General features: G+C 39.7%; 2 protein-coding genes, 1 long non-coding RNA gene and 1 pseudogene across 7 annotated transcripts in view; 2 read left to right on the top strand and 2 right to left on the bottom strand.

Annotated features, from left to right (window-relative positions):
* farsb (phenylalanyl-tRNA synthetase subunit beta) overlaps positions 1-3396 on the top strand; it is a 14964-nt gene extending 11568 nt beyond the window's left edge. Inside the window, exons 17-18 of one of the 2 annotated variants that reach the window (XR_013288014.1) lie at positions 746-1030; positions 2508-3396. Coding sequence is in view for 1 of the 2 variants with exons in the window: in XM_077541796.1 (XP_077397922.1) it covers positions 746-897 (152 nt within the window). In the remaining variant the exon portion in view is untranslated. Of the gene's footprint in view, positions 1-745; positions 1236-2507 lie in introns of those variants that run through there. The other variant, XM_077541796.1, reaches the window with a different exon arrangement.
* LOC144033577 (elongation factor 1-beta pseudogene) lies at positions 2654-4716 on the top strand (annotated as a pseudogene).
* On the bottom strand, positions 3530-25092 carry sgpp2 (sphingosine-1-phosphate phosphatase 2). Of its 4 annotated transcripts, none has more exons than XM_077541797.1 (5): positions 24750-25092; positions 21496-21657; positions 11566-11745; positions 8257-8346; positions 3530-6523 (listed from the first exon to the last, which is right to left on the bottom strand). In XM_077541797.1, exons 1-5 carry the CDS (start codon positions 24975-24977, stop codon positions 5981-5983), a joined length of 1203 nt encoding a protein of 400 aa, XP_077397923.1. In that variant the 5' UTR covers positions 24978-25092; the 3' UTR covers positions 3530-5980. The 4 variants fall into 4 exon arrangements, with proteins under 4 accessions (XP_077397923.1, XP_077397925.1, XP_077397926.1 ...); XM_077541799.1 differs by lacking the exons at positions 21496-21657; positions 24750-25092 and adding exons at positions 18915-19043; positions 19503-19632; XM_077541800.1 differs by lacking the exons at positions 21496-21657; positions 24750-25092 and adding an exon at positions 19503-19632.
* LOC144033604 (uncharacterized) lies at positions 16957-18905 on the bottom strand. Its single transcript, XR_013288015.1, has 2 exons — positions 17880-18905; positions 16957-17373 (listed from the first exon to the last, which is right to left on the bottom strand). It is a non-coding gene; the product is annotated as an uncharacterized LOC144033604 (long non-coding RNA).

The raw sequence follows: 25092 nt of genomic DNA, 5'->3' as shown, positions 1-25092 counted from the left end.
TATTATTACAGTATATACTGTAAGCAGTGGGCTCCGGAAAGCCATTAGTGGACCTTGGTCGAATGCCATGTCTCTTGTGCGTGGGGATGTTGTCATAGCAACTCCTGCATCCTGTGAAATCCATCACAAATCTCTCTTGATTGCTGGTCACTATTTTTAAACAAAGTTGAGCCAACAGTCCGATGGCCTCAGCGGTATTTGCTGTAGAGTAATAATCTGTGATGTTTTTTTGTTGTTGTTTTTTTTTAAATGGCTTGCTGCTCAGTGATGGTGAACAAAAGACATCGACTCTGCAACTCTATTCATCAAATGTCTGCAAGCGATTCCCCTGTGCTTTCATCTTCAGTTTTGGCTTTAAAATAGGTTAGTGGAGGGCTGAGCAGTGAAAGATAATGTGGGAAAATGTTTGACAGGATGAGGGAAAATAAAAGGTCACATGGCAGTAGCACCACCCATACTATGACTGACCTTTGCACTCTCTTTCTCCAACAAAGATAAATTAGGAAGCCTGTACAAATTTGATCATAATATAGATCATCATCATGGAGTGGGGAAATTAAACAATACGATCAAAGGAGAAAAAAAGGCTTTGTGTCACTTCATGCCAGCATAAAGGTTTCTATCACACATTTTTCACTTATGGTGGGTGAATTTGGAACGTATCCCCCACCATAAATGGGCGTTCACTGTATACATAACACCGTAGATGAATCCTCAGTAATGATTACTCTCACTCTTGTTTCAGATTGCACTTTCTTCCCTGGGCGCTGCGCAGAGATCTTTGTCCACGGGAAGAGCGTTGGGCATCTTGGGGTCCTCCATCCGCAAGTCATTAACAACTTTGAACTGACGATGCCCTGCTCCGCCCTTGAGATAGACATCGAGCCTTTGCTGTGAATTCCTCTTTTTTTCTGTACTTAACTTACAAAACAGCATCAGCCGGCATGTAGCACCCTGTAATGTATTCATTTTCTGAAAATTCGGCTGAAAATGTTGTAAAATTTGCACTTAATCAAAAATGCAGTAAAACATTAACATGAATAACATTTCTGCCAATAATGTACAGTAATACCTTGTTATACATTATTATGTCATATATGTTATATAATACAGTGTTCCCTCGTTTTCCGCTGGGGTTAGGTTCCAAAAAATACCCGCAATAAATGAAATCCGCGAAGTAGTTAGCTTTATGTTTTACAATTCTTATAAATGTTTTAAGGCTCTAAAATCCCCTACCACACAATTTAGACACTTTTCTCATTGAGGCATTTACATGTTCTCACATTTCTCTCTTGTTCAAACATTGATAATGTTCAAACCTTCATAAATTTTATAAAATGGGTATTTTACTGTAAAAACTATGCAAAATTGCACTTAAAAAAAAAAATCAGCGATACAGCGAGACCGCGAAAAGTGAACCGCGTTATAGCGAGGGAAGACTGTATCCCAGAAATCTGCAGAAGAGCAGTTAAAATCAAGTGGGTGGAACTTTGATTAGCTCTCTGCAGTCGTGATGGGAAAAATGAAGCATGAAACATTTATTTTGAAACATATTTTTGCAATGATAACGGTAGCTAGTGCAATGGAAATTGATTACGTTTCCCAACAGCCCCATCTAGAGGAGTAAAAATATTGCAAGTGGTTTGTGAAGCTTCATTTTCCCCATCACTACTCTGCAGAGCTAACACTGAATACGTCAACAGAAAACTACAAACAACGACCTCCATTTAAAGTCAGTGTTGAAAATAAAAAATACACTTTGGCATTGAAATCAACTCTGAAACAATTTAACACCAAAATTATAACACCCCAGTTTTTGCTGTGAATGAATGTCTTTAGGGATGTAACGATAACGGCAATATCATGATATTGCGTTATTAAAACTGCCACAACATATCGTCGTCGTCATGTCACAATATTATAAGCAGCACATCTGTTTAAAAAAAAAAAAAAGTCAGGTAGAGGTCCATTTGTGCAGTTGTAGCACCCTCTGGTGGCTAGTTTATTAATGCAGTTTAATTTTTACAAGGCATGTTTTGACTCTTCTTTGTTTAATTGTGATAATTATTGTATTGTGACTTTCATATCGTGATAATATTGTATTGTAATGTTTGGATTTTGTTACATCCCTATAAGTCTTACATTCTCAAAACACAAAAAGTCGAACTTTGGACTGAAAAACAACATACAGTCTTCCCTCGCTATAACGCGGTTCACTTTTCGCGGTCTCGCTGTATCGCTGATTTTTTTTTTAAGTGCAATTTTGCATAGTTTTTACAGTAATATACCCATTTTATAAAATTTATGAAGGTTTGAACATTGTCAATGTTTGAACAAGAGAGAAATGTGAGAACATGTAAATGCCTCAGTGAGAAAAGTGTATAAATTGTGCAGTCGGGGATTTTAGAGCCTTAAAACATTTATAAGAGTTGTAAAACATAAAGCTAACTACTTCGCGGATTTCATTTATTGCGGGTATTTTTTGGAACCTAACCCCAGCGGAAAACGAGGGAACACTCTCGGAAACTACTTGATGGATCTTAATGAAACTAAATACACTTTATGTTGAAGGTCATAAGTTTTATTGGTTAAATTTACAAAGAAAAGTACAAATATTTCTTGGTTCTATGACAGATATTCATAAATATTCAATATGAGCGCCACCTGTGACTCTGCATACGTCGAGTCGGTATTCGAGCTCATGCCAAAAAGGGCCCTTTTCTTAAAATCTTTGGTGCCAAATCCTAATTCGTTTTTTAGTTGGTGCCTTCTTTGCAAAATTTATGAAGAAGGCACGCTGCACTGTCTTCGGTGACTGAGTCCGAGCATACTCTTAACACGCAAAATGCCTTTTTTTTTTTTTTTAAGTCAACGGCATTTCTTAACCTGAAAATCGTTACACACAAAAACCTGAAACGCTTCTACACAAGCTGTGAAAATTTGACGTCATTCCAATGAAAATTGTCAAAATTATTGGCCTACGAAATGGTGTCAACCATTTTGGAACACCCTGTATATTACATGACAGTATCTGTCAAGTTTTACATTAGCAGTTTTGATTTAAAAAAAAAAAAAAAAAAAAAAACACCTGAAAATGTAATGAATCCCCAAGGTATGATCAGTCAAAAATGTGATTAAAATATGAGTCAGGATTTTTTTTTTTTTTTTTTTTTTTTTTTTTTTTTATGACACTGGATCTTCATTACTTTAAAAATATATATTATTATTATTAAGTGCAAATTTTATTACATTTTTAGGCTTCTTTTTTTTTTTTTTACACTTTCTGGAAATTATTAAATTAATGGATGCGACAAGGCCTTTTCTAAGTAGTAAGTAGCAGAACTACATTTGGAAGTATGCCAGTGAATGAGTACAATAAAAGAACCAGCAGCAATATGTTGAGCCATTTTGTTTTATATATTTACGACATCATTGAGCCCATTTACTTCCACTTTCACTATTTCGTGTGTGCGCTCTTTTTCACCTCTATTCTACGCTCATCCTGTTTTGTCGTGTTTGGTTCTTCTAGTGGCCACACGGCTGAAACGCACCTCACGCATGAGGTTCCCCTGCAGGAGGTTATCAGACACAAGTTCCCCACCCAAGTCAAATCCCCACAAGGTGCCACCGCCTCCTCCAAAACGGTGTTTGGAGACTTGAGGACACCCGAGGCTCTCAAAGCCCTCAATGATTTCCTGGTAGACAAAAGCTACATTGAAGGCTTTGTAGCATCTCAGGCCGACGCGGCCATCTTTGAGGCCGTCGCCTTTGTGCCCTCGCCGACTTTGTGCCATCTTCTGCGCTGGTACAACCACGTCAAATCCTTCCACGGGGAAAGAGCTGACCTCCCTGTCGCCAACGGGAAGTTTGTGCTGCCAGATACTCCTCCCACATCCACCAACAGCGACGAAGACATAGACCTCTTCGGCTCAGACGACGAGGGCAACGGCGCCGAGGCAGCCAAAATGAAAGCGCAGCGGCTTGCGGGGTACGCGGCCAAGAAGGCCACGAAACCAGCTGTCATCGCCAAATCGTCCATCCTTCTCGACGTCAAACCCTGGGACGACGAAACGGACATGGTCAAGATGGAGGAGTGCGTCCGCGGCGTCGCCATGGACGGGCTGTTGTGGGGGCAGGCCAAGCTGGTGCCGGTTGGGTATGGAATCAAGAAGCTTCAAATAGGATGCGTGGTGGAGGATGACAAAGTGGGCACCGATCAGCTGGAGGAAGCAATCACCGCCTTCGAGGAATATGTTCAGTCGGTTGATGTGGCTGCCTTCAACAAGATCTGAATGATACGGACGCTCGGCTACCTTTTTTGATTCCACAGATAAAACAAGGATCAAGCATGCAGAAGAACCAGATTTGTAGGTTGTGTGTGTGAATGCTTATCAATGAGCAATCTCAGTCCACTGGTGTGGTTCAGCCTGTTTTTATCCAAATATATATTTTTAATGTCACATATGAGCTGGTTAAAAAAAATAATAATACACCAACACTAAGTGAACTAGGACCAAATGTGTGATGCAAAATGCATCTGATCATTTGCTGCTTTGTCCGTACTGCACACATTTCTTTGTCCTGACACCTGTCTAAAAACAAGCCAATAAAAGCCCTCTTAACTTAATAATGCTTTGATTTATTTTTCCCTTTTATGCCTTGTAAAAGTGAAGCATGTTGTGCAGCCATCGTACAAATAAAGTGACAGGCACGCCAGCATTCCTCCAAACTTCACGGTTCCTCTGAATATTTGCAATATAGCTGACAACTTGTTGAAACTTGCAGGATAATTATGGTGAACATCCCTCTGAAACATTTACTGTTAAACTGGTTCTGTTTATGCAATTTGGGTCTGGTCTTCTGTTACTTGACACCTTTCTACAACTCCCATAGAGAAACACTCATTGTCTTGCCACAATGCAGTTGACAAATTTTGCAAAAAATCTCCCCCACCAAAAATGCTATATTTTGAAAATACAGTTGACCGTGTCAGCCTGGAAATAGCAAAAATCCACATATACATATGCATTGGGATTATTATTTTTTCCATACTCAAAACAATTTAAAAAAAAAAAAAAAAAAAACGCTGATAAAGAGATGTTTTACAAGAATAATTTTGGGGTGGATGGAACCCTTCACATTGGAATTGGGAAAAAAAATCTGAACACGCTATTTCGCAGACAGAACAGCAATTATGCAGTAATCAACTATTTTGATGGTGCAAAATGTCCTGCTTTAAGAAAAATAACTTTTTAACAAACTGTCTCTTGGAGGTCTGAAATTGTAGCTACTAGCACGGGGTGTCAAAACTGTTTTCGTCATGGGCCACATCATAGTTTGGGTTTCCTTTGGAGAGCCAATATGATTGCAAACCCAAATAAATGTATCATCGCCTCATATTTGCACAATCGAAAAACTAGTGTTGAAATCAGAAAAAAAAAAGGGATTGGTAAGCATAAACAATAATGCTTCCAATATCACATTTAAAAGTGAAGAAAAATGGCAATTTCGATATTTTAGCAAGATACACAAAGTCGATGCTCATAATTTGCTTTGGCGGACCACATAAAGTGAAGTGATGGGACGGATCTGGACCCGGGGCTTGAGTTTGACACCAGTCTAACAACTTTTTTTTTTTTTTTTTTTTTTTTTCTAAAATGATAAGCATTTTCTTATTCGTTTTTTTTATTTTTATTTTTTTTATAGGGCTTTTGACAATGATTATTATTAAGGAAAACATTTATTGTACTTGAGTATACACAATTGTCACTGCAAATGCAGATTATAAACATTTTTGCTTACTATTATTATTATTATTTAGATGTTCTATAAATCATCCATCCATCCATTTTCTTGACCGCTTATTCCTCACAACGGTCGCGGGGGTGGGGGGGTGCTGGCGCCTATCTCAGCTGGCTCTGGGCAGTAGGCGGGGTACACCCTGGACTGGTTGCCAGCCAATCGCAGGGCACTCTATAAATCATAACCCTAACAAAATGAAGACTCTATTGACCAGTATGGAATGAACAAGTCCAACAGCTGTATATGTGGCAAACTTGCTTGGTACTTCAATCTCTTTCCTCCTCCTGGCACGCTGGTCGAATTTTGGTACTTTGTACCAGCAGTACAACAAATGCAGGCTGACAGCTTTCATAACCTGCCGAGTGCCCACTAACGCGCCCACTCCGACGAGGAAGCGGGCAGTGCCAGATGCCAGTGCGTATCTTGTCAGTGTGGGAAATGGCACTGGCAGCGCTCCTTGGGGCTCAAATGTCTCCCCCAACTGTTTGTTGAGCCAATAGCCAACAGAGCAGCCCGCCCCGACTCCAAGGATGGTGGTGGTGTCCCCTCGTGTGGTGCTGTAATGGTCCAGTTGTGGGTATGTGTAGCTGAGGAAGAGGGGCAACGTCAATGCCACGATTGGCGACAAACTGCTGGTGAGCTGGAACCGGTCGAAGGCTTCCCAGTAGGGCTGAGTGAGAAACATTAGGAGGGCTGAAATCAAAACGCCACAGATGACGTCCTAAAAGAGAAATAATTAAATGGTTAATTGTAAAGACTTCATAATTTCACGCTTTGCATTATGATGTCAGTCTGACAGCTTCCTGGCGGACTCAAAGTCACTTGTAGCTGGAGACCACTTCCACTGCTGCTCGTCTAATGTGCATGTGGGCGAGGATGCGAATCTCTTGATATGCTAATTGCCAATATCATGATCTTCCATTTCACATACAGTAAATGTCCCTCTTCATTTTGATCATACTGCTTTCATCAAATGAAATACAAACACACAATTATTCAGCATTTCATCTACTTGTGAATTTTAGTTTGTAAACTTTTCTCCATCTTTTATTTTTGTCGAAAACAATCTCCTATTTGCCATTTTCTATGACTGAAAAAAAAGTCTGAAAATTCTATTCCAGTTTAGCCAACTAGGTGAAAGTTGGTCTAAGTTGTGGTGCAGTTGATTTGACATGATTTTGATGGATTTGGCAGGTAGAGAGCAAGGTTATTTTAGTTAACTAAAACTAACAAAAACTAAAAGTCAAAAAACAATTCCATTAACAAAATAAAATAAAAATGAAAATGCTTTTTAAAAAACGAAACAATCTGGAACTACATTTTATGTTTACAAAACCAATTATAACTATGGGATGATTTTAAATGTGATTTTAAGTAGATTTATTTTAATATTAACCAGAAAAAGACTTTTGAAAGTCTGTCACACAGAAGTGACATCATCTAGCATATATATATATATATATATATATATATATATATATATATATATATATATATATATATATATATATATATATATATATATATATATCATTGAATTCATTATTATTATCCTGCAATCACTTGTAAAAGGTGGTGTCCAAGCAAGGTTGGGAATTCAGGTCCAGAAAGTTAAAAAAAATAAAAAAATAAAACCTGCCCCAGACTGGCTTTAGCCACAGGTGCTTGTTGAGGAGAGAAGCACCTGTGGCTAACGCCAATCTGTGCCGGCAGGTTTTACTTTCTGGACCTGCATTTCCCAACCCTGTCTCCAAGCGGCCAACTGAATTTAAAGGTAATGAGGGGAGCTACTTCAGTTGGCCAGGAATTAAGGTGGCTGTGTTCACTCCCACTACGGCACAAATGCTCTAATCATGTTTGTATTTTTACTCCTACAGTTCCCTCACTTTGTGTGGGTGTTATGTTGTTGTTTTTTTTATTTCCCCACCCCTCCCTTCAATAACTAATACTGTCTGTCACCTTAATGAGCTCTTATTACAGCTCTTATTAAATTCTACAAGTCCACAATGTCTTACCATGATACACGTTTTTTAACTGACCAAATATTCTATATTTTGTTTAAAGGTGTAACAGAGTGTAATGGATGTGTTGAATGAAAGAAAGAGCTGCTTATATTTGCTTAAATATTACCAAAAAAGGACAAAAATAGCAGTATAAATAAGAAATTTTATGGGGTACTCAATGAAAACAGGGAGATTAACATCTTCAATAAATGAACGGTGATTTAAAAAAAAAATGCTTCCATTCATCCTTTTGGCAACACATCTCTGACATCCTCTTTTATTATTCCCTATTTTATCATTAGTCACTTGCATTTTAGGAGCTATTTAGAGAACGGCAAATGATGCCAGACAGTTGAAGTGGATGCAAATGAATAATGTATTTTGCATTGAGTTTGAATGTTTAACGCTGCGAGCATGAGAGAGCGAGTGAGTGCGAGAAGGACGTGCTCACCAAAACGGAGTGCATGCCAGTGTAGAGACGGCTCAAGCACACCATCGTGGACAGGGTCACGGCCATCAGTAGGCCCATCTCGAAATGGAACTGGCATGGAAACATTGCAAAGCACACGAAACTGACTGATAAGCAGACTTTATGAGATGGACAGAGGATGTTGTGTAACAGGTGCCTTTGCGGCATTTGCTTGAACCTTTTGCCCCTCCTCCTCTCTTACTCCATCATCTATCTCTTGCCAGCCCTTTTTACCTACTGGCCGGCCGCAGTTTTTGTTTCTCCTCCATTTCAATAAGAGTGACATGCATTCATCTGCCCCCTCCACTTCTCTTCTGCCTTTTTTCCTGCCTGGAAGCAGCTGGAAGCCTATTCACTGCTACTTTATGAAGAGAGTTTTTTTTTTTTTTTAAAGCCACAAAGGACGCCAGGACCAGGAGGGGGTGGCCATGTGATTGACTGTGGTGACCTCCGACCTGCTCCGGGAAGTTGCCCCTGAGGCCTTATAGTCATTCAGAACCTTCTGCAACAGTCCACTACTTATCTGTAGCAATGCACACTCTTTGTTTCAGGGCAATTCTGCCAGTATTAATAGCAAATTTAAGTTCCATACGGTAATGAATGTGATTTCTTGGACCTCGGGGAAAGCCCTGTATGAAATTGAGTATCCCCATCCCCAAATGACCTTCATGAGGCAAGACCCCATAAATGATTCAGTCTCCATCTTCATTAAAATAGTTCTTTGTTTAAAACACTGACCTTAATGAAGCAAGTCCAATGATTGAGCCCACTGAGTGTTTTATTGACACGTTAGAACAATAAAGACGCAAGGAAGCTGTGAAGAGGAGGAGGCGGGAGGCTGGGATGCGGACTGACAGTCATTGACTCCCCCGAGTCCATCAGGAGACCAAATAGTAGCTTGACAGGTGGAGTTGATGGAGACTGATGGCAACTGAAGGCCCCGCCCTCCCAGCCTTTTATCCAGCCCTCTAGTAAGGAGTTTTTGATTGACAGTGGAGTCGCTCACACACTTCCCACTCAGCGAACAGTACGATTGGAGCCAGTGGATGGCATCTTCCTTTATTGAACACTGAAACTATAAGACTGCTATTAAAATACCAGCATATGCCTCAACTACTGTATATCTCAACTATATTGATTTAAGAGCACTTATGTTTTAAGTTTAGTAGACAAATCATGTTCTGAGACAGCCAGTAAAAGCACTTATACTGTGTACTTATAGACTAGTGAAGTACTGATTCAACTCCTTAATTAAAGTAAAATAAATAAATGAATAAATAAAGACTATTTAAATCATTTGCTGCCAATAACTTATAACTTGTTTTAAATGTCCCAAAGACGTATTTATACGTGTGTTTTGTTTTGTTTTTGATTTTTTTTTATGCTAGAGCATACAGAAGGCTTTGATGCAGCCTCTCAACTGCAAAGAACGGTTGCAGAAATGGTAGTTATTACATAAACGGCCAGCAGGTGGCAGCGGAACAAAGGAGATCAACCAGGGCCATGTTGAAAAAAGCTCAATTACTCACAATTCTAAATAGAGTTGTGAAAATTGATGAACTTAGCTACAGGACTGTCTCAGAAAATTATAATATTGTGGTAAAGTCCATTATCTTCTGTAATGCAATTAAATAAGCAAAATGCCGTACATTCTGGATTCATTACTAATCAACTGAAATATTGCAAGCCTTTTATTGTTTTAATATTGCTGATTATGGCATTTTCAGCCAAATATCTTATCCCAAAATATTAGAATATTTCCTCAGACTAAGTAGAAAAAAAAAGAAGCCATAATCAGCAATATTAAAACAAAAAAAGGCTTGCAATATTTCAGTTGATTTGTAATGATTCCAGAATGTATGGCATTTTTGCTTATTTAATTGCATTACAGAAAATAATGGACTTTACCACAATATTCTAATTTTCTGAGACAGTCCTGTATGTTCTAATGCTAATTGCTGCAAAACGGAAACAGATAGAAATATACTTTTTTTCCTGATAAAAGAAGAGACTCTAATCTTTCTTTTGGTAGGTTTTTGTTTGTTATGGTATGTTTTTGTAGCAATAGAACACAATATTCTGTGGGCCTTGCAAAATCCGTCAAAATCCAGTAAAATAGTCGGGAACGAACGGGATTGCTTCTGTGAAAATGGCTGGGAGCGAATGACGTAATTGAAGGGTAAGTCCACCCAAACATTTTCTTTACAATAATATGAGCAAAATCCCGCCTTTTTTATCTATCGCTGGAATCGGCCACCCGCAAGATGGCCACCCGTGGGCTCCAGGTGGGAGAATGGAACCGTCACTTGCCTTTGGTGCCGGTTGGCGTGGGTTCACTGGGAGATCATGTGGCTTACATGATGTAAGCTTGTGTGAGTGTGTGAGTGATTGATTACAAAAAAAAAAAAAAAACGGCCATCCGTTGCTTAACTCATGTTTTACAAATGCAATATTAATCATAATACTGTTTTGTCCACATAGAACATATTGTAAACAAAATTTTTGGGTTGACTTATTTCTTACCTGAATTCAGTCTTCTCCAATCCTGGTCCTCGAGGGCCGGAGTCCTGACGGTTATAAATGTTTCCAACCTCCGACACACCGCATTCATATAGTCACCTCATCAGCAAGCTCTGCAGAAGCCTGATAACGAGCCTGAGCTTTATAATCAGCTGTGTTGGAGGACGGAAACATCTAAAACCTGCAGAACTTCGACCAGGACTGGGGAAGTCTGCCTTAAATTAATGGAAGCCTATTCCTACCAATACTTTGTTTTTGTTTTTTCCTGTCAGAAGCTCATTTCCGCCACTGGGAAAACAAAATGTTGTAGTTTCTTTCTTTCTTTCTTTCTTTCTTTCTTTCTTTCTTTCTTTCTTTCTTTCTTTCTTTCTGAGCCCGTTTCAGGCAGTGGCTTTTAATTCCACTGGATGATGAGACCCATTTCTAGTATTTTGGTTACCTCTTTTGAGGGACAAGGGCTTTCAGAAGCTCAAACTACAACCACAATAATCCATGTAAATCAAAATTGACTCATTAGGTATGTAGTGTAAGTGTATAATGTTATGGACATCAAGTGAATTTCATCTTCTTATATGAACATCACAGTGTAGCTAAATTTGACTTGTCTGACTCATTATTTGAATGCGTCAACAATAATGCATAAGGTTCGTACACCTACTCTGTGTTTTCCATGTTTAATTTTCCATCACTGCGCTTCTCAGCAGGTTAGCAAGGGGAGATGATGATCACGTGTGGCTCACAGTTTCCATTATTGGCATCAGTGATTCTCACCTGGATTCTGGAAGGTGCACTCAGTAACAACGTAAAGGAGATTGCAGTGGCAGCCATGGCATGGGTGGAAGGCAGCCCGTACTCGGCATCAACACGCATCTCCAGCTTCACCACAGGAGGGGAGCTCGGACGGGGCAACTTCAGCACGTCCTTCATGACCTGGCCGATGTACATCACCAGCTACAAGTGAGGATAAAAGGCATGGAAGCCGTCAAATTCAAGATAACATCAACAGTACAACCCAATCAGGTCATGTTCTAAAACTAACCACACATTCATGAATAAGTGAGTACAATCTCGACACAAAAATAGACCACAAGTGCTGCAGTTCAAACGCTGAATTAAGGGGATGCCTGTAGCGGAGTGGCCCACTCAACTCTGTTTTATTTAAAGCTCTGCCTTTTATATTTAATGAATGGCTGACAGTGAGGGACGACCACGCAATGTGGGCAGTGAGAGCATTTATGTGAGCGTTGAAGGAGAATAAGTAGAAAGGTTGTTATTACCACACACGCTAAAATAGTAATCAGAAAATGCTGGTTGCTGTGGAGAAAACGTCTACTAGCCTTCTGATATCGTGCGGGATTGCAAGTCACATTGTGGAAAAGCGGGCACTTTTTGCTGATAAAAAGCATGGAAATGCAAAAACTGGTGTAGGGAAAGGCTTCACAGATGTCGTTAAAAAGCCATGAGCAGCAAGCATTTGAAGCTGCTCGTGTCTCTTTCCGGAGTCCCAAGTCCAAGTCTCGATGCAGGATACACCAAAGCATACAACACCAACAAGAAGATAATTCACATAATAGGTATTTTTGTGTGATATGAATCGCTACAACATTAAATATAAAGAAACAATGATGTGATTTTGTTTGATTGATGGCCAGTCTTACCCTCAGCAACGGTCTTACTGAAAATAGTGTTAAGATGTGCAGGCCTAAACGCAACAAACATATCAAGAGTGATGTAACGATATCCAAACATCACGATACAGTATTATCACGATGTTGGTTGGTTGGCGATACAAAAAAAGGTCACAATATTGTTAAAAAAACACACACAAAAAAAACAATATTTTGCTTTTGTACATTACAGCAATTCTTATAAACAGCCTACAATCTCTAATATCACTTAATATTGACAATATTGATATTGAGGCAGGGCGGCACGGTGGATGACTGGTTAGCACATCGCCTCCCAGTTCTGAGGACTCCGGTTCGAGTCCAGGCTTCGGCCATTCCTGGGTGGAGTTTGCATGTTCTCCCCGTGCCTGTGTGGGTCTTCTCCGGGTACTCCGGTCTCCTCCCACATTCCAAAGACATGCATGGCAGGTTAATTGGGCGCTCCGAATTGTCCCTGGGTGTGCTTGTGAGTGTGGATGGTTGTTCGTCTCTGTGTGCCCTGCGATTGGCTGGCAACCAGTCCAGGGTGTCCCCCGCCTACTGCCCAGAGCCAGCTGAGATAGGCTCCAGCACCCCTGCGACCCTTGTGAGGAATAAGCGGTCAAGAAAATGGATGGATGGATGGATGGATATTGAGGCACTTGCTAATGCAAACACACATTGAGTTCCTTCACATATTGACTCGGTTCAAAAGCATATTACGTGCCCCTTCATCTGACCATTAGTGTGGATTTAAGGGCCAAAACATGCCATGTGAAAATTAAACTGCACTAAAAAACTAGCCACCAGAGGGTGCTAACTGCACAAATGGAAATCAACGACTTTTTTTTAACAGATATGTTGCTTTCATTATCGTGACATGACGACGACGATATATTGTGGCATATTGCTGTTATTGTTACATCCTTATTCCTTATATATCAATGTTGGTATGCAAGAGACCCACACATTTTTCAAAGTGAATATGCGTGTTTTTGTGTGGCATTATGGAATATGTCACATGATATGACTGTAAAATATGTAAGTATATACTGTGGCACACGTGACAGTAAAAAGATGGTTAAAATAAGTATAAATAAGCTTATCGTTGCTTAATAAGACAAGTCTAATCAATAGTCGTTCAAAAGTATGTGGACATCTATGCCCAAACCAACCTCTGATCTACCCCAATATCTTGGATTTTATGGATGAAGCGTTTTCCTCATTAAGCAACATAAGTGCCTATATGGAGAGGAAAACACTTTGGACCTAATTTTCATGGACAGATGCACATAAAAATGTGTGCATCTCAATTTTGGTATTGGGGCAAGTCTAGTCTACTTTGGGACCGCATTGTGGCTCTCTCGACGTTCCACAGAGCTGCCGCGGCCCCGCCGCGTCTGGCAATTTGGTAACAGAGAGTGGACTATGCTCGGCCTAAACTAGGGTGCATCATATTTTTGTGCCGGGGAAAGGCTAGTTTAGCATGTTTGTGAATTTGGTGCTCCGGTACCCCACACACACACATCTCTAACTTGGTGACAAAAAGTAAACAAAGATTTTGGATTCGGTAAAACCAGGTCTAATTAGTGGTACAGGTGGTCTACCGCAATTTTTATGGATTGAGGTGCAGGTAGACCGATTCAGTGCTCCTTGGATGTGAGTGGTGGATGTCATCTATTTCATTCATAAATATGACAACAATGTGCGACAATCCTTCTGTCATACGTGGACGTGGGTGCAAGGCTGTCACCAACTGCCCAAATCACATGCACGGCTGACTACATCATCCACGAGAGATCTTGAAGCTTACCTGCCAATGTCATGCATAGATCTGAGCAAGTCTATTTTCAGTTTCTGCAGTGTTTCTGGTGTGAGCTCCGACCACCCTGATTTGAATGCAAATGCCGCTACATAAAACTTGACGTACAAAACCTCTTCTACTCCCCAATTTTGTGGTCATGCATACAACTAATGTTATTCTATTCTAATATTTACATGGAACAAACACAACACCTACTCCCAAACACAAAACTGAGCCTATGAAATAGACAATAAACAGAGGCCAGGCAATGCTGAGCCCATCAAGCATGCCTGACCTCATCTATTCACCATAGCTGCATTCACACAACAACACATACTGTGTGCACAGTCATCCTCTACATCCCTCCTCTGCATTCAAACCCTACAGCCCAAGTGTGTGCATGATATGATACCCCCAACTTTGCCCACACATCACATTCAGCTGTGTATGCCACCATGCCATCCTCTCACTGGTGCCTTTGTAGAGGTCACATTAAAAGGCTAGGGACTATCTGGTCACATTATGAGTTCAAGACACGGGGAAACGTGTCAATGTGCGTAATTTGTGATTGAGGCCGGTGTGGACTTTGATCTGTCAACATCAGGAAGAAAGCGAAGAAGGGGGTGTGTTCCGTTAGAAAACCCTCACACACACACACATTTATTTTTTGTGTAGCTGTGGCTCCCCCAGAAACAGCACATCTTGATCTTAGTTCTCTTTCATTCTTAGTTTGCATATCTTGCTTTGACAGACTTGTTAAAATTGAGATTTAATTGTCTTGTTAATTTTTTTTTTGTTTTTTTTTCTTAAGATGAATGGACATTGTGTTATGATCTGTGTTTTGATTTGGTTTTAGTTAGATTTTAGTTATGTTTGCCTTGTGCATCTTTTTGTCACTCGTTAAATTTTATAGTGTTCACCTGTGCTTGTCAACCGGTCCCTTGTGTCATCCAATGATATCCCACAACCACGCGTGTCTTCTCCAGGTGTCTCTCAGCTCATCAGTTTTTTTTTTTTTTGTGTGTGTGTTCAGCTCCGTGCTTGTATTCAGTTCGCTGCTTTCATTCAGTCCTTGTTGCTGTTTACTGTCGAACCTTTCCAAGTCTTGCTTTTGATGCTTTGGACGCTTTTGTTTATTTATTAATTTTGAATAACCCAAGTAGCTTGTCTGCCTTTTTGTTGTTAAATTATTATTTATTTATTTATTTTTACGAGTGCATACCTGCCTCTCCACTTTGTCTATATCAGAATTTTACATTTTATTTTACAGTTTTTCTTTAAAAATATCATTTACTTTACAAAAATAAACTCGTATTTTCCATGCTGCCGGACAATTATCGTTTGTTGTTTTTTTTTTTTTTTTTTGTTTTTTTAAAACATGCCATTTGGGTCCACATGCATATGAACTTTAAAGTGTATGGGACACGAAAAAAAGGCACCCTAAAAGTATTTTTTTTAAAGAGTACAAGTACAAATAATATGATTTCAATGATTACTGTGTTAAAAACGTAATGACAAGTGCTTGTAAAAATGAGATATTTATCGTGAATTTCCAAAACATGGCAGCTTACTGGCGACGCCCCCTTTTTTCGAGCCTGGACACTCGTGACGTCACCGCGAGTACGGAAGTTGGCGAAAACAATACGAGGATATGGAGAACTACACGGATAGTAAGGGGCTTTCTGACTCGCTATCAAGTGTAGAGTTGGAATTTGACGTCCCTGACTACACAAGCAGTCTTCAGACGAAGATATGTCAGCCCAGGAATGTATCCAGCTGTATCGGTTTGAGCCTTTTCTTGATGAAGGTGCTGGTGCAACTGTGTCCGGTCGTCTGCGTTACAATGAAGGTGGCTGTGACCAGTTTCAAACTGCCGAGGTAGAGGACGACATCGGCAGGCTCCAGAACACAGAATGGTAAATCTTACTCTTCATTTTAAAAGGAAATTATGGACTAACAATGCTGTTTATATTTTTGTATGGGCGAAATAGCAAACGCTTTGTGGCCAAAATGTAGCTTGGTTTAGTCCAATACACTCAAATTATTATGCTTGTTATAGTAAAAAAGCTCATTTGTATTGGTAGTAGCAAAATAGAACTTATCCATCAATGCAAACCATAAACTAAATGCTGCTTACTCGCTGTCCTAAGAAGTGAAGCCACCACTGCCCCTTTTACAATGGCACATGCCAACCACTGTGAGACTCAATTCACAATGGAAAAAGTTTACAACATGCATTTTGGAAATTAGATTGACCTCATACCAGTCAGATGCATGACACTTTTTTCTCCTAAAGTGCTTGAAATACATAATCCAAGTAATTCTCAAATAATGAACAAATTCTTTGTAAATGTTATAAATGGCTGGGGAAAAAAAAAAAAAAAAGCTACTTGTGCTTTGCAGGTGTTCCTGTGGTGACTCTGTAGCAATGGCAACAGTGAAGGAGAGCGTTTGCTGTCAGAGTCCGGAGCGCAGCAGAACCAGTGCATCACCCATCACTGGACGTTCAAAGCGGTCTGCCTCAGTGTGGAAGTCTTGCAGACTGCTTACCGATTCCTTCTTGTGTAGTGTCAGTAAAAAGGAGAACATTTCCATCGAATGACTACAAAGGATACCACGAAATATGATATAAATAAATGCAATTATACAAAAGAAATAAATGCCTTTTTCTTTTCATCCAAATTATAAATGAACAAATAGAGAACAATCAGCTATGCCTATAAATTTACAATTTTATTTTACAAATGTACAAATTGCATCTTGCGAGTCGTCAGTCAAACTATCCAGTGATTCATCTCCCACAAAAAAAAAAAAATATATATATATCAAAAGGCAGTAGCTCATTGCGCTTCCTACAATTGATAACAAAATTCAATATCCGAGTCTGAAATTGTCATGTCTAAAACTCAGCTATTACTCTACTGAAAAAGTTAACGGTAAGTAAAGTGCGAATTGTATGACCGCACAGCCTCTGCCTAGTCTGGCTTCTGAAAATCTGCACACAGTGGTCGGCGTTCATTCTGCATTTCCTGGTCCAGCGGCAGCTTTCAAGGAGTGTGTCCTCATCCAGATTGGCCCCCTGACAAAGGGTCTCCACAATCTTCTTAAGATCTCCACATATTCTGTATTCTGTACATAATAATATACCCATTGAATTATTTAATCGTGTTGTACATATATGCAAAATAATAAGAATTAACTTTCATTTCTATTTCTACTTTTTCCCACTATGTTGTGATTAGATTGAATTCTAATTGTGGATGTTGATATTTCAAATAAAAAATACATATGAAATGTTGGCTGCCCCAGGACTTTGCGCACAATACAAGACCATCTCGGAAAATTAGAATAGTATGGCCTTTTTTTTTTTTACTTGCTCTGAGGAAATATTGTAATATTTTGAGATAGGATATTTGAGCTATAAACCATAATCAGCAATATTAAAACAATAAAAGGCTATTTCAGTGGATTTGTAATATAAACACCTATACAGCAATTTTATTCTTTGAAAAATGCACAACACATTTGTAAATTACATGTGCATGACAAATTTGAACACTAGGTGGGGTGAGGAATTTGTTTTTTCATAAATTGGTGTGTTTCAATCATGTATATTGTACAATAAATTTCCTCACATTTTGGATGCAAACACCAGATACATCACCCAAATCATCTTCCAAACATGTCGCCTATGTAGCAGTTTCATTCGACTCATACTCACTCCATAAGCATCTCATCCACCATCTGAAACAAAGTTTGAGCTGTTAACTTCAACACAAATGCACAAAATAAAGTAGACAACAAATGGAAAGCTAGCAGTTCCTCATTAGAAATTGGTACCTTTTCATTGACTGTATATTAATTTGGCAGTGGTTATTTTTGCCATGAGCTGCTAAAATAAGTGCTGTTAACTCTAGATTCTAGTTCTTACCCCACATTATAGCCAAGTGACAGCTTCAGGGCCGGGAGCGGGTCAAACGAGTCTTCCTTGAAATGTGCGCTGTACAACACTGACGTTGGAGTCAGGTGTCCATTTATCTCTCGTCTGTTGTACTTGCTTTGTCCATTTTTCGCCAAGAGCTGCATCTTGAGGGAACTGAAAAAGGCTCACGCCACCCTCCCTTCGATTACAACAAAATCCGGCCACGCAACGAGACGGCATTGTAGAAATTCAGTTGATGATAAAACACACAGCAGTCATAAGCTTGCAGTGGCAAAGCAAAGACGCTGACTTCCGTTCTTCCGCTGATGTAATATCCGATTCGGCCGCTGGATCGCACCAAATGGCCAGATTTTGCGCGGGTAAGTTAAAAATAAGGAAATACTGAGTACTCTTTTTAATATGTTTTGACTTGACGAGACGCTCATTTTGTCGTGTATATTATATCGTTCCAAACAACATATTAAAAAATGTCCTGAGCTGTCCCATACACTTTAACACATTGTGCTGCTCCTTGCTTTGGCCACCTGGGAGTATGGTGTAGTACAGACATACAGATATAGCCTACAAAGCCAGTCAAAACTCCTCAGTTAGCCACACTAATATTAGTCGCTCTTCATCTAGCAGTGGTTCTTAACCTGAGTTTGAATGAATCCCAGGGTTTTCGTGAGTCAGGGGCTTAGTGGCGAGCAAGACAGACACTGACTCAAATGATTTATGATGTTATTACCTGCTTGTCCATCAAAGGCTGACATTGCTCGGCCTTTCTATGCTGCAGGGAATTTGGGTGCACTCAGTAGTTGACCTGTAGCTGTTGTGATGGTATGTCGTGTGATTCCTTTATTATTGTAATCCTATACTGTGTTGAGCAAAAAAAAAGAAAAAAAAAAGTGATTGACGAATACTGTATGTGCACAGTGAGGCTACACGTATAACAGAACATTGTGTTGAATAGGGTTCAATTCTGAGGCCTCTGATGTTGTCAGTGTATCTGCTGCTTCTGGATTCCATCTTGAAAACAGCAGTGGTTGTTTTAATGTGCTCTATAAATATAGAGTTGAGTGATGAAAGACAGTGTGTTAACTGCATGATTTACAATGCCAAGTTGAGCAATTCTAGCCATCTAGCTATCACAATACTGATGCTATTGTTAGCGTGTCTATTGCATTGTGCATCGTTTGTTAGCTTTTAGCCAAACGGTCTCGTTTAAAGCAAAGATTTGTGGTTGTTTTAAAGATATGTGTCATCCTCTTTGCTTTATGTTTAGCTTGATAATAAACTTCAACTAGAAGTGGCAACAAAAAGAAAGAGATTGTACCTCTCGTTTTTGAAGAATGGTCCACTGTCTGTCATACTGTTGCTTGTTGTGAAATGTGGAGTGTTGAGTCCACTGCCACGATACATTGCTTGTATCTCAAATTTTGCTCACAAGTCAAAGGAAGAAAAAAAAAACAGGATGGTTTGCGGGTCACTCGCATCTCAAAGCACCACTGTATATATATATATATATATATATATATATATATATATATATATATATATATATATATATATATATATATATATATATATATATATATATATAATAAAAATTGCACATATAGCAATCATAAAATATGTGAATGCACTTCAGTTGTTGGCCTGAGTTGTTTTTAATATGAGGTGAGGTGGGGGCACAGGAACAACAAAATACAAAGACCTCCGTGAATATTACATTAGTCCCGAAGCACAATGGTGGGTCGTTGTTAGAAGTGCGTGATGATGCGCCCCAGGGATGACAGACCAAATGGTCCACCCAAAGTCAGAGAAAGCACAGGCTAGTGATGAGGCCTATAAAACACTCTGCTGGCGCACTAGGGGGAGGAGACCACAGAGGAAAGCTGGTAATGGCTAACTAGAGGGAGGAGAATTAGTGTGTTTAGCCTGCCAGATGAAGAGAGGGTACATGTGTAGGAGAAGAGTTCACACAGGGGCCTAGTGTAGCCAGGATGGCAAAAAGAATTCTATCTCTTCGCCTTAGGGGGCCAAACAAGGGGTTCAGGCACAGGGCACCCACTCAGGGCTCGAGGCAGCGACACAAAGGGCAGAAAAACACACCGCCTGTCACACACTCTAGTTTCACTCTCCCAAATGTCAAAATCTCTTAATTCAATCCGCTCTTGTATTGTGACATCCTCTAATAGGAAAAACATCTGAAAAGGTAAAGGTCTTTTCCTTGTGATGTCCTCATGTATGGCCCTCTCAGTCAGGGGCCTGATCAGTCTGGCCCCAGTGCTCCCTGGCCTGGGGATATATGGACATGCATGGTGTCATAGACAGGTCACTTGGAGGGGGTAGAAGGATGAAAGGAGGTTGAAGGGTGAAAAGAGGGAGACGGGGCTCCAGAGAGAAGAGAGGATGCTTTGTGAAAATTTGGGACATAGATTGAAGGCTGGTACGAAAGCAGTACAAGAGCTACGAGTTCTCCCCTTTTGCCCTCGGCAGCCACGGAACATTTTTCCACACGCTGGTATGTAAACCTCAATGTCACTCAGGTTTTCAACCACAGAGCAGAGTGAGTGATAATGAGACAGAAAACACCAGACTTGTTTGGGATAGTCATTGGTGATGAGTCATCGATCTTCGAATACGACATGAGCCCTTGCAGAAGCATCAAAGGCCAAAGTCAAAGCCACAGGGCCAGATGATCAACCAGCCAGTCTACAAAGAGATACTGAGTCGTTTGCTCAGTGTAATAGAAAAGGCGAGAGTTGTGGCCAGACAACTCGTTATTTCCCTGAGCATCTGACAGTTCCCATCCAAAGAAGATCATTGATTCATTACAGTACTGTACCCAGTACAGTACTGTACTGGGAGTACCCTCCCCACGCACCCAACCTGGCTGTGTGTGCTAGTGTCCTCTTTTCCAAGCTCAAGAAGGTCATTTAGATGACAATGACAAAAAGTTGGCCGTAATGACAGAGATGAAAAGCATCTCAAAAGAAATCTTCCAGGAGTACAATTTTTTTTGAGAAGACAGTTCTGTCACTTTTCCAATGCACCGATCAACAACATTGTGGCCACTTGCACAATCTAATACAAGAACTGTATCAAATATTCTGCTTCTACAAAGATCAAATTAAAAATTTTCAGTTTTGATGACACTGTGAGAGAGGTAAATAATATTTTCCTTTACTGTGGTTGTAGTTTTTTCTGGTGTTACTGCATTATACTGAAAGTTCCTAATATAACTGACACATGTAACTAATTGAGATAATCATGCACAGCTCTCAGTATCATGTATATATTGTTGAGTATATATTTTGACTCACGGTCCACATGTTAACCAGGCGCCGACAGAGGAAGGGGTCCAGGTACCAGTGAATACATGGCAGACAGGTGATGTAAAAGACTTCGTGGCCAAGGCCAGCCGAGAACAGAAAAAGGAAGTGCAGCAGCCAGTTCCTCACTTCATATTCAGGTGCGCTGCCGCCCTGTCACACAACAAACAGTAGTCAATACCACACAATAGCTTTAAGATTTAATCTCATTAAGTATTTGCCCAGCTCATTAAAATAACAATCATATTTATTGCTACCTGTACTTTAGTAGAAACATGTTGTGTAACAAACAAACAAACAAACAAACAAACAAACAAACAGACAGACAGACAGACAGACAGACAGACAGATAGACAGACAGACAGACAGACAGACAGACAGACAGACAGACAAGCAAGCAAACAAACAAACAAACAAACAAACAAACAAAGACTCTTGAAGACCCTATAAAGTGAGAAAAACAAACAAACCAGCCTGGAGGTTTGTAGAGGTGGGAATCTTGGGGCACCTCACGATTCGATTGCGATTACGATTCAGAGGCTACGATTCGATTATAAAACGATTATTGATTTCCCCCCCAGGCAGCAGAAAAAAAACAATGTATTTTGGTGCTTTTAATGTTTCGTACATTAGTTACAAAAATAGTACAAAAGTCCTCTCAGGCCTAAATAAACTACTATTTCAGTATCAAGTTAACAGTTCAAAACAGTAAATAAAATACTCAAGTCCTCATTCTGTAACAACAGCTTTTAAGTATATTCAGTCTTCAACAGAATAAAACATAGCATTGAGCAAAAATATATTATTTTTATCCACTCAAAAGTGCACTGAGGTATAAATGAAAGACAATGTGAACTACTACTTCAATACAAATGCCTAAAAAAAAAGAAGTGCTTTCCTGCTTTTTAAGTTGTGTAAAGATGAACATGTAAACATTAAAGTTTCTCAGAGGTACAAAAAAAAAAAAAAAAAATTCAAGTGCTTTTCTGCTTTTTAACTTGTGCAAACATGAACGTGTAAACATTAATGGGATCGTTCGGCTTTTTTAACATGAATCTCAATTTGATCCTCACCTCCCGTGTGTGCGATCAGCACTGACTTCGGCATTGGACGAGAGGAAAATAGTCCACCAAGCTGGCTGGGGTCTCGGAAATAAAGCGTTTTTCTTCTAAAAACTTTTTGTTTTCAAAAGCGTGATACATTTCCACCACAATACTCTTTTCTGAATAAAGTCAGACGCCATTACCGCCAGCCACTACTTTTCTGTTCGTTCGTTCGTATCACTGCGCGGCGCCCTGTAGAACGCTAACCGACGCACTGCAGCCAGCTAGCTGATACTTCCGCCTCAAGTTGTTTGCCTTTCGGAGCAGGTCTGATCCCACGAAGAGGTGGGTTGGTCAGCTCAGCCATGCTTGTTGTTGTTTTGAATCTCGAGGCGTGAGTTGTGGATGTGTAATCTCGGTCCGTCCCAAAAAGCGTCCCGAAGACCGCGCGCTACTGCGTTTCAGTTCCGCGTACTTTTCGCTCGGGTCACTTTAGTTTCGCTTCCCTTGGCATATTTATATAATCGGAATTTGGACGTTTGTGAATCGTTCTCGATTGTTCCACGGCCGAATTGTGAATAATCTAAGAATCGGAAATTTTGCACACCTCTAGAGGTTTGTTCGCCCCTGAGCTAGCCACTAGCATAATAAAGAGTCAACAAAGTGTCTCTGGACACACACGCAGCGCATAAAGCAAAGAGCGGTGGCGATAAGGACGGACATGAACACTGTCAATGGTTTGTTGGTTTGTAAAGCAGCAATCAACTTAGCCCGCTAGCTAGCAACTAGATTCCACTACCATGCTAGCTGGCTCGCAGACAAGTGGAAAACTGTAACAATCCAATTTGCCACAGCCTTGCTTCGTACACCGTGTATTGGTTAGAGACACACAAAATATATAACACTTTTAAGGAAAGATTGATTTTTCTTTTTTTTAATTTAAAGAAAGCTTCCTAGCTAACTGAATGATGTAGTGTTAGAAATGGGCCACCAAATAAATGAGGGTGCTCTGCCATGCCAATTAAGGACCAAGGTGTGGAACTGGACTTTATTATCTACACAGTTGAGAAGGTGAAAAATAATTTTCCGCTTTCTTTCAATAATTCTATAGGCTACTAGATTAATTGTTCTCAGTCTTTGTACGTTTGCAGCACTTTTCGTCAAACATATTTAACATATTTAAATCAACTCACGAAAATTACATTACAAGGGCTTTAAAAGAAGAAATTAGCACAAATCATACACTCATGTACTGGTAAAAATAAGAAAAAGAAAAAAGTACAGACTGAATTTACAATAGCAAAAAGTATATAGGTTTTCATTGTTATTATTAACTTATATATTGCTTACAAGAAAACAACAAATATCAATTTAATAGATTACGGAAAGAGCATTTTTAGATCATGCCAGTCTGTCTGCCCATTGTAAAACCGTATGGCATTTTTAAACTGAGATGATCAGATCCACATACCGGGACATTATTATTAGTTGTTAATGCTCTCTGGTTCACATTCCTCTTTATCTCTGCACTGTCAGTTTTTCATCTTACTTTATATGACACAAAATCTCAATCAATCAATAGCTCAACTGCATTAACTTTACATCTATCTCTGTTATGAGTTTGTTTTTTGTTTTGTTTTTTTAATGTTGATCTGCGAATGTGAAAAACTGAAACAAGCCTATTTTGAGAAAGTAAGGAGAATTGTCATATATTGTTTTCAAATGTAGGGAGTAAAAAAGTTGTATGAAAAATAACTACTCAAGAAAAGTAAAAAAAAAAAAAGTAGTTAAGTGCAGTAACAAAGCACTCTATTTATGCTTAATTACTTCCCCGTAAGTTCTCATTGGTAATTCACAGGCTTTCTAAGTAAAATTTAACAAATGTATTTTATGAACCATATGGTAACCTAAAGTAAATGATCCTTTGGACGTCATCACTACTACAAATACACTGTGTCGACATTCGACAAAAAGGTAGACAAGCAAATGTAAACAATTGTCTCTGTGCAGATGAGGACCTGGCTGCAAACAGAAAAAGCAAGCCTAACAAGAAAAGCCAGTCAGAGTTTGATTAACAATTGCTGATAAATCTAAATTGGACTGTTTTCCTCGTCAATTTTCGAATGGAACATAATGGCATGAGAGCTGTATTTGAAATTGGTTTCCCTGGGTTAACTTATTAACAGTACAGTGAGTACATACGTATTCCTTGTATTTATAGTTGGAATTGCTGTCCTGGCGGCCCCACGTCGTCTTACGTAAACCACGTGATTGGTGAATTTGGTCGGGAGCTTGAGCGAGCGCCATCCCTCTGTGACTGTGACGCGTCGTTTGGACAATATAAAGTCCACATCTTCTCTGGAAGGCCGCCACAAGCTCCGAGTCCTGCAGGTACACCAGGGCCTCCAGTTTGGCCGGCGAACAGATCATGTGCTCAAATGTGTTCAAAGTGGCGTCGAAAAGGAAGCAACACCTGGCTGGAGTAAGCGAAGCACAGCGCACGGGTGCGGCTGATGGAAGTCACAGGTGCGCGCGACTGGGCGGT

The sequence above is a fragment of the Festucalex cinctus genome, chromosome 13 (genome assembly GCF_051991245.1).
Source record: "Festucalex cinctus isolate MCC-2025b chromosome 13, RoL_Fcin_1.0, whole genome shotgun sequence".
NCBI classification, from domain to species: domain Eukaryota; kingdom Metazoa; phylum Chordata; class Actinopteri; order Syngnathiformes; family Syngnathidae; genus Festucalex; species Festucalex cinctus.
Note: the sequence above shows the minus strand (reverse complement) of the source record. Positions and strands in the feature narration are given on the sequence as shown.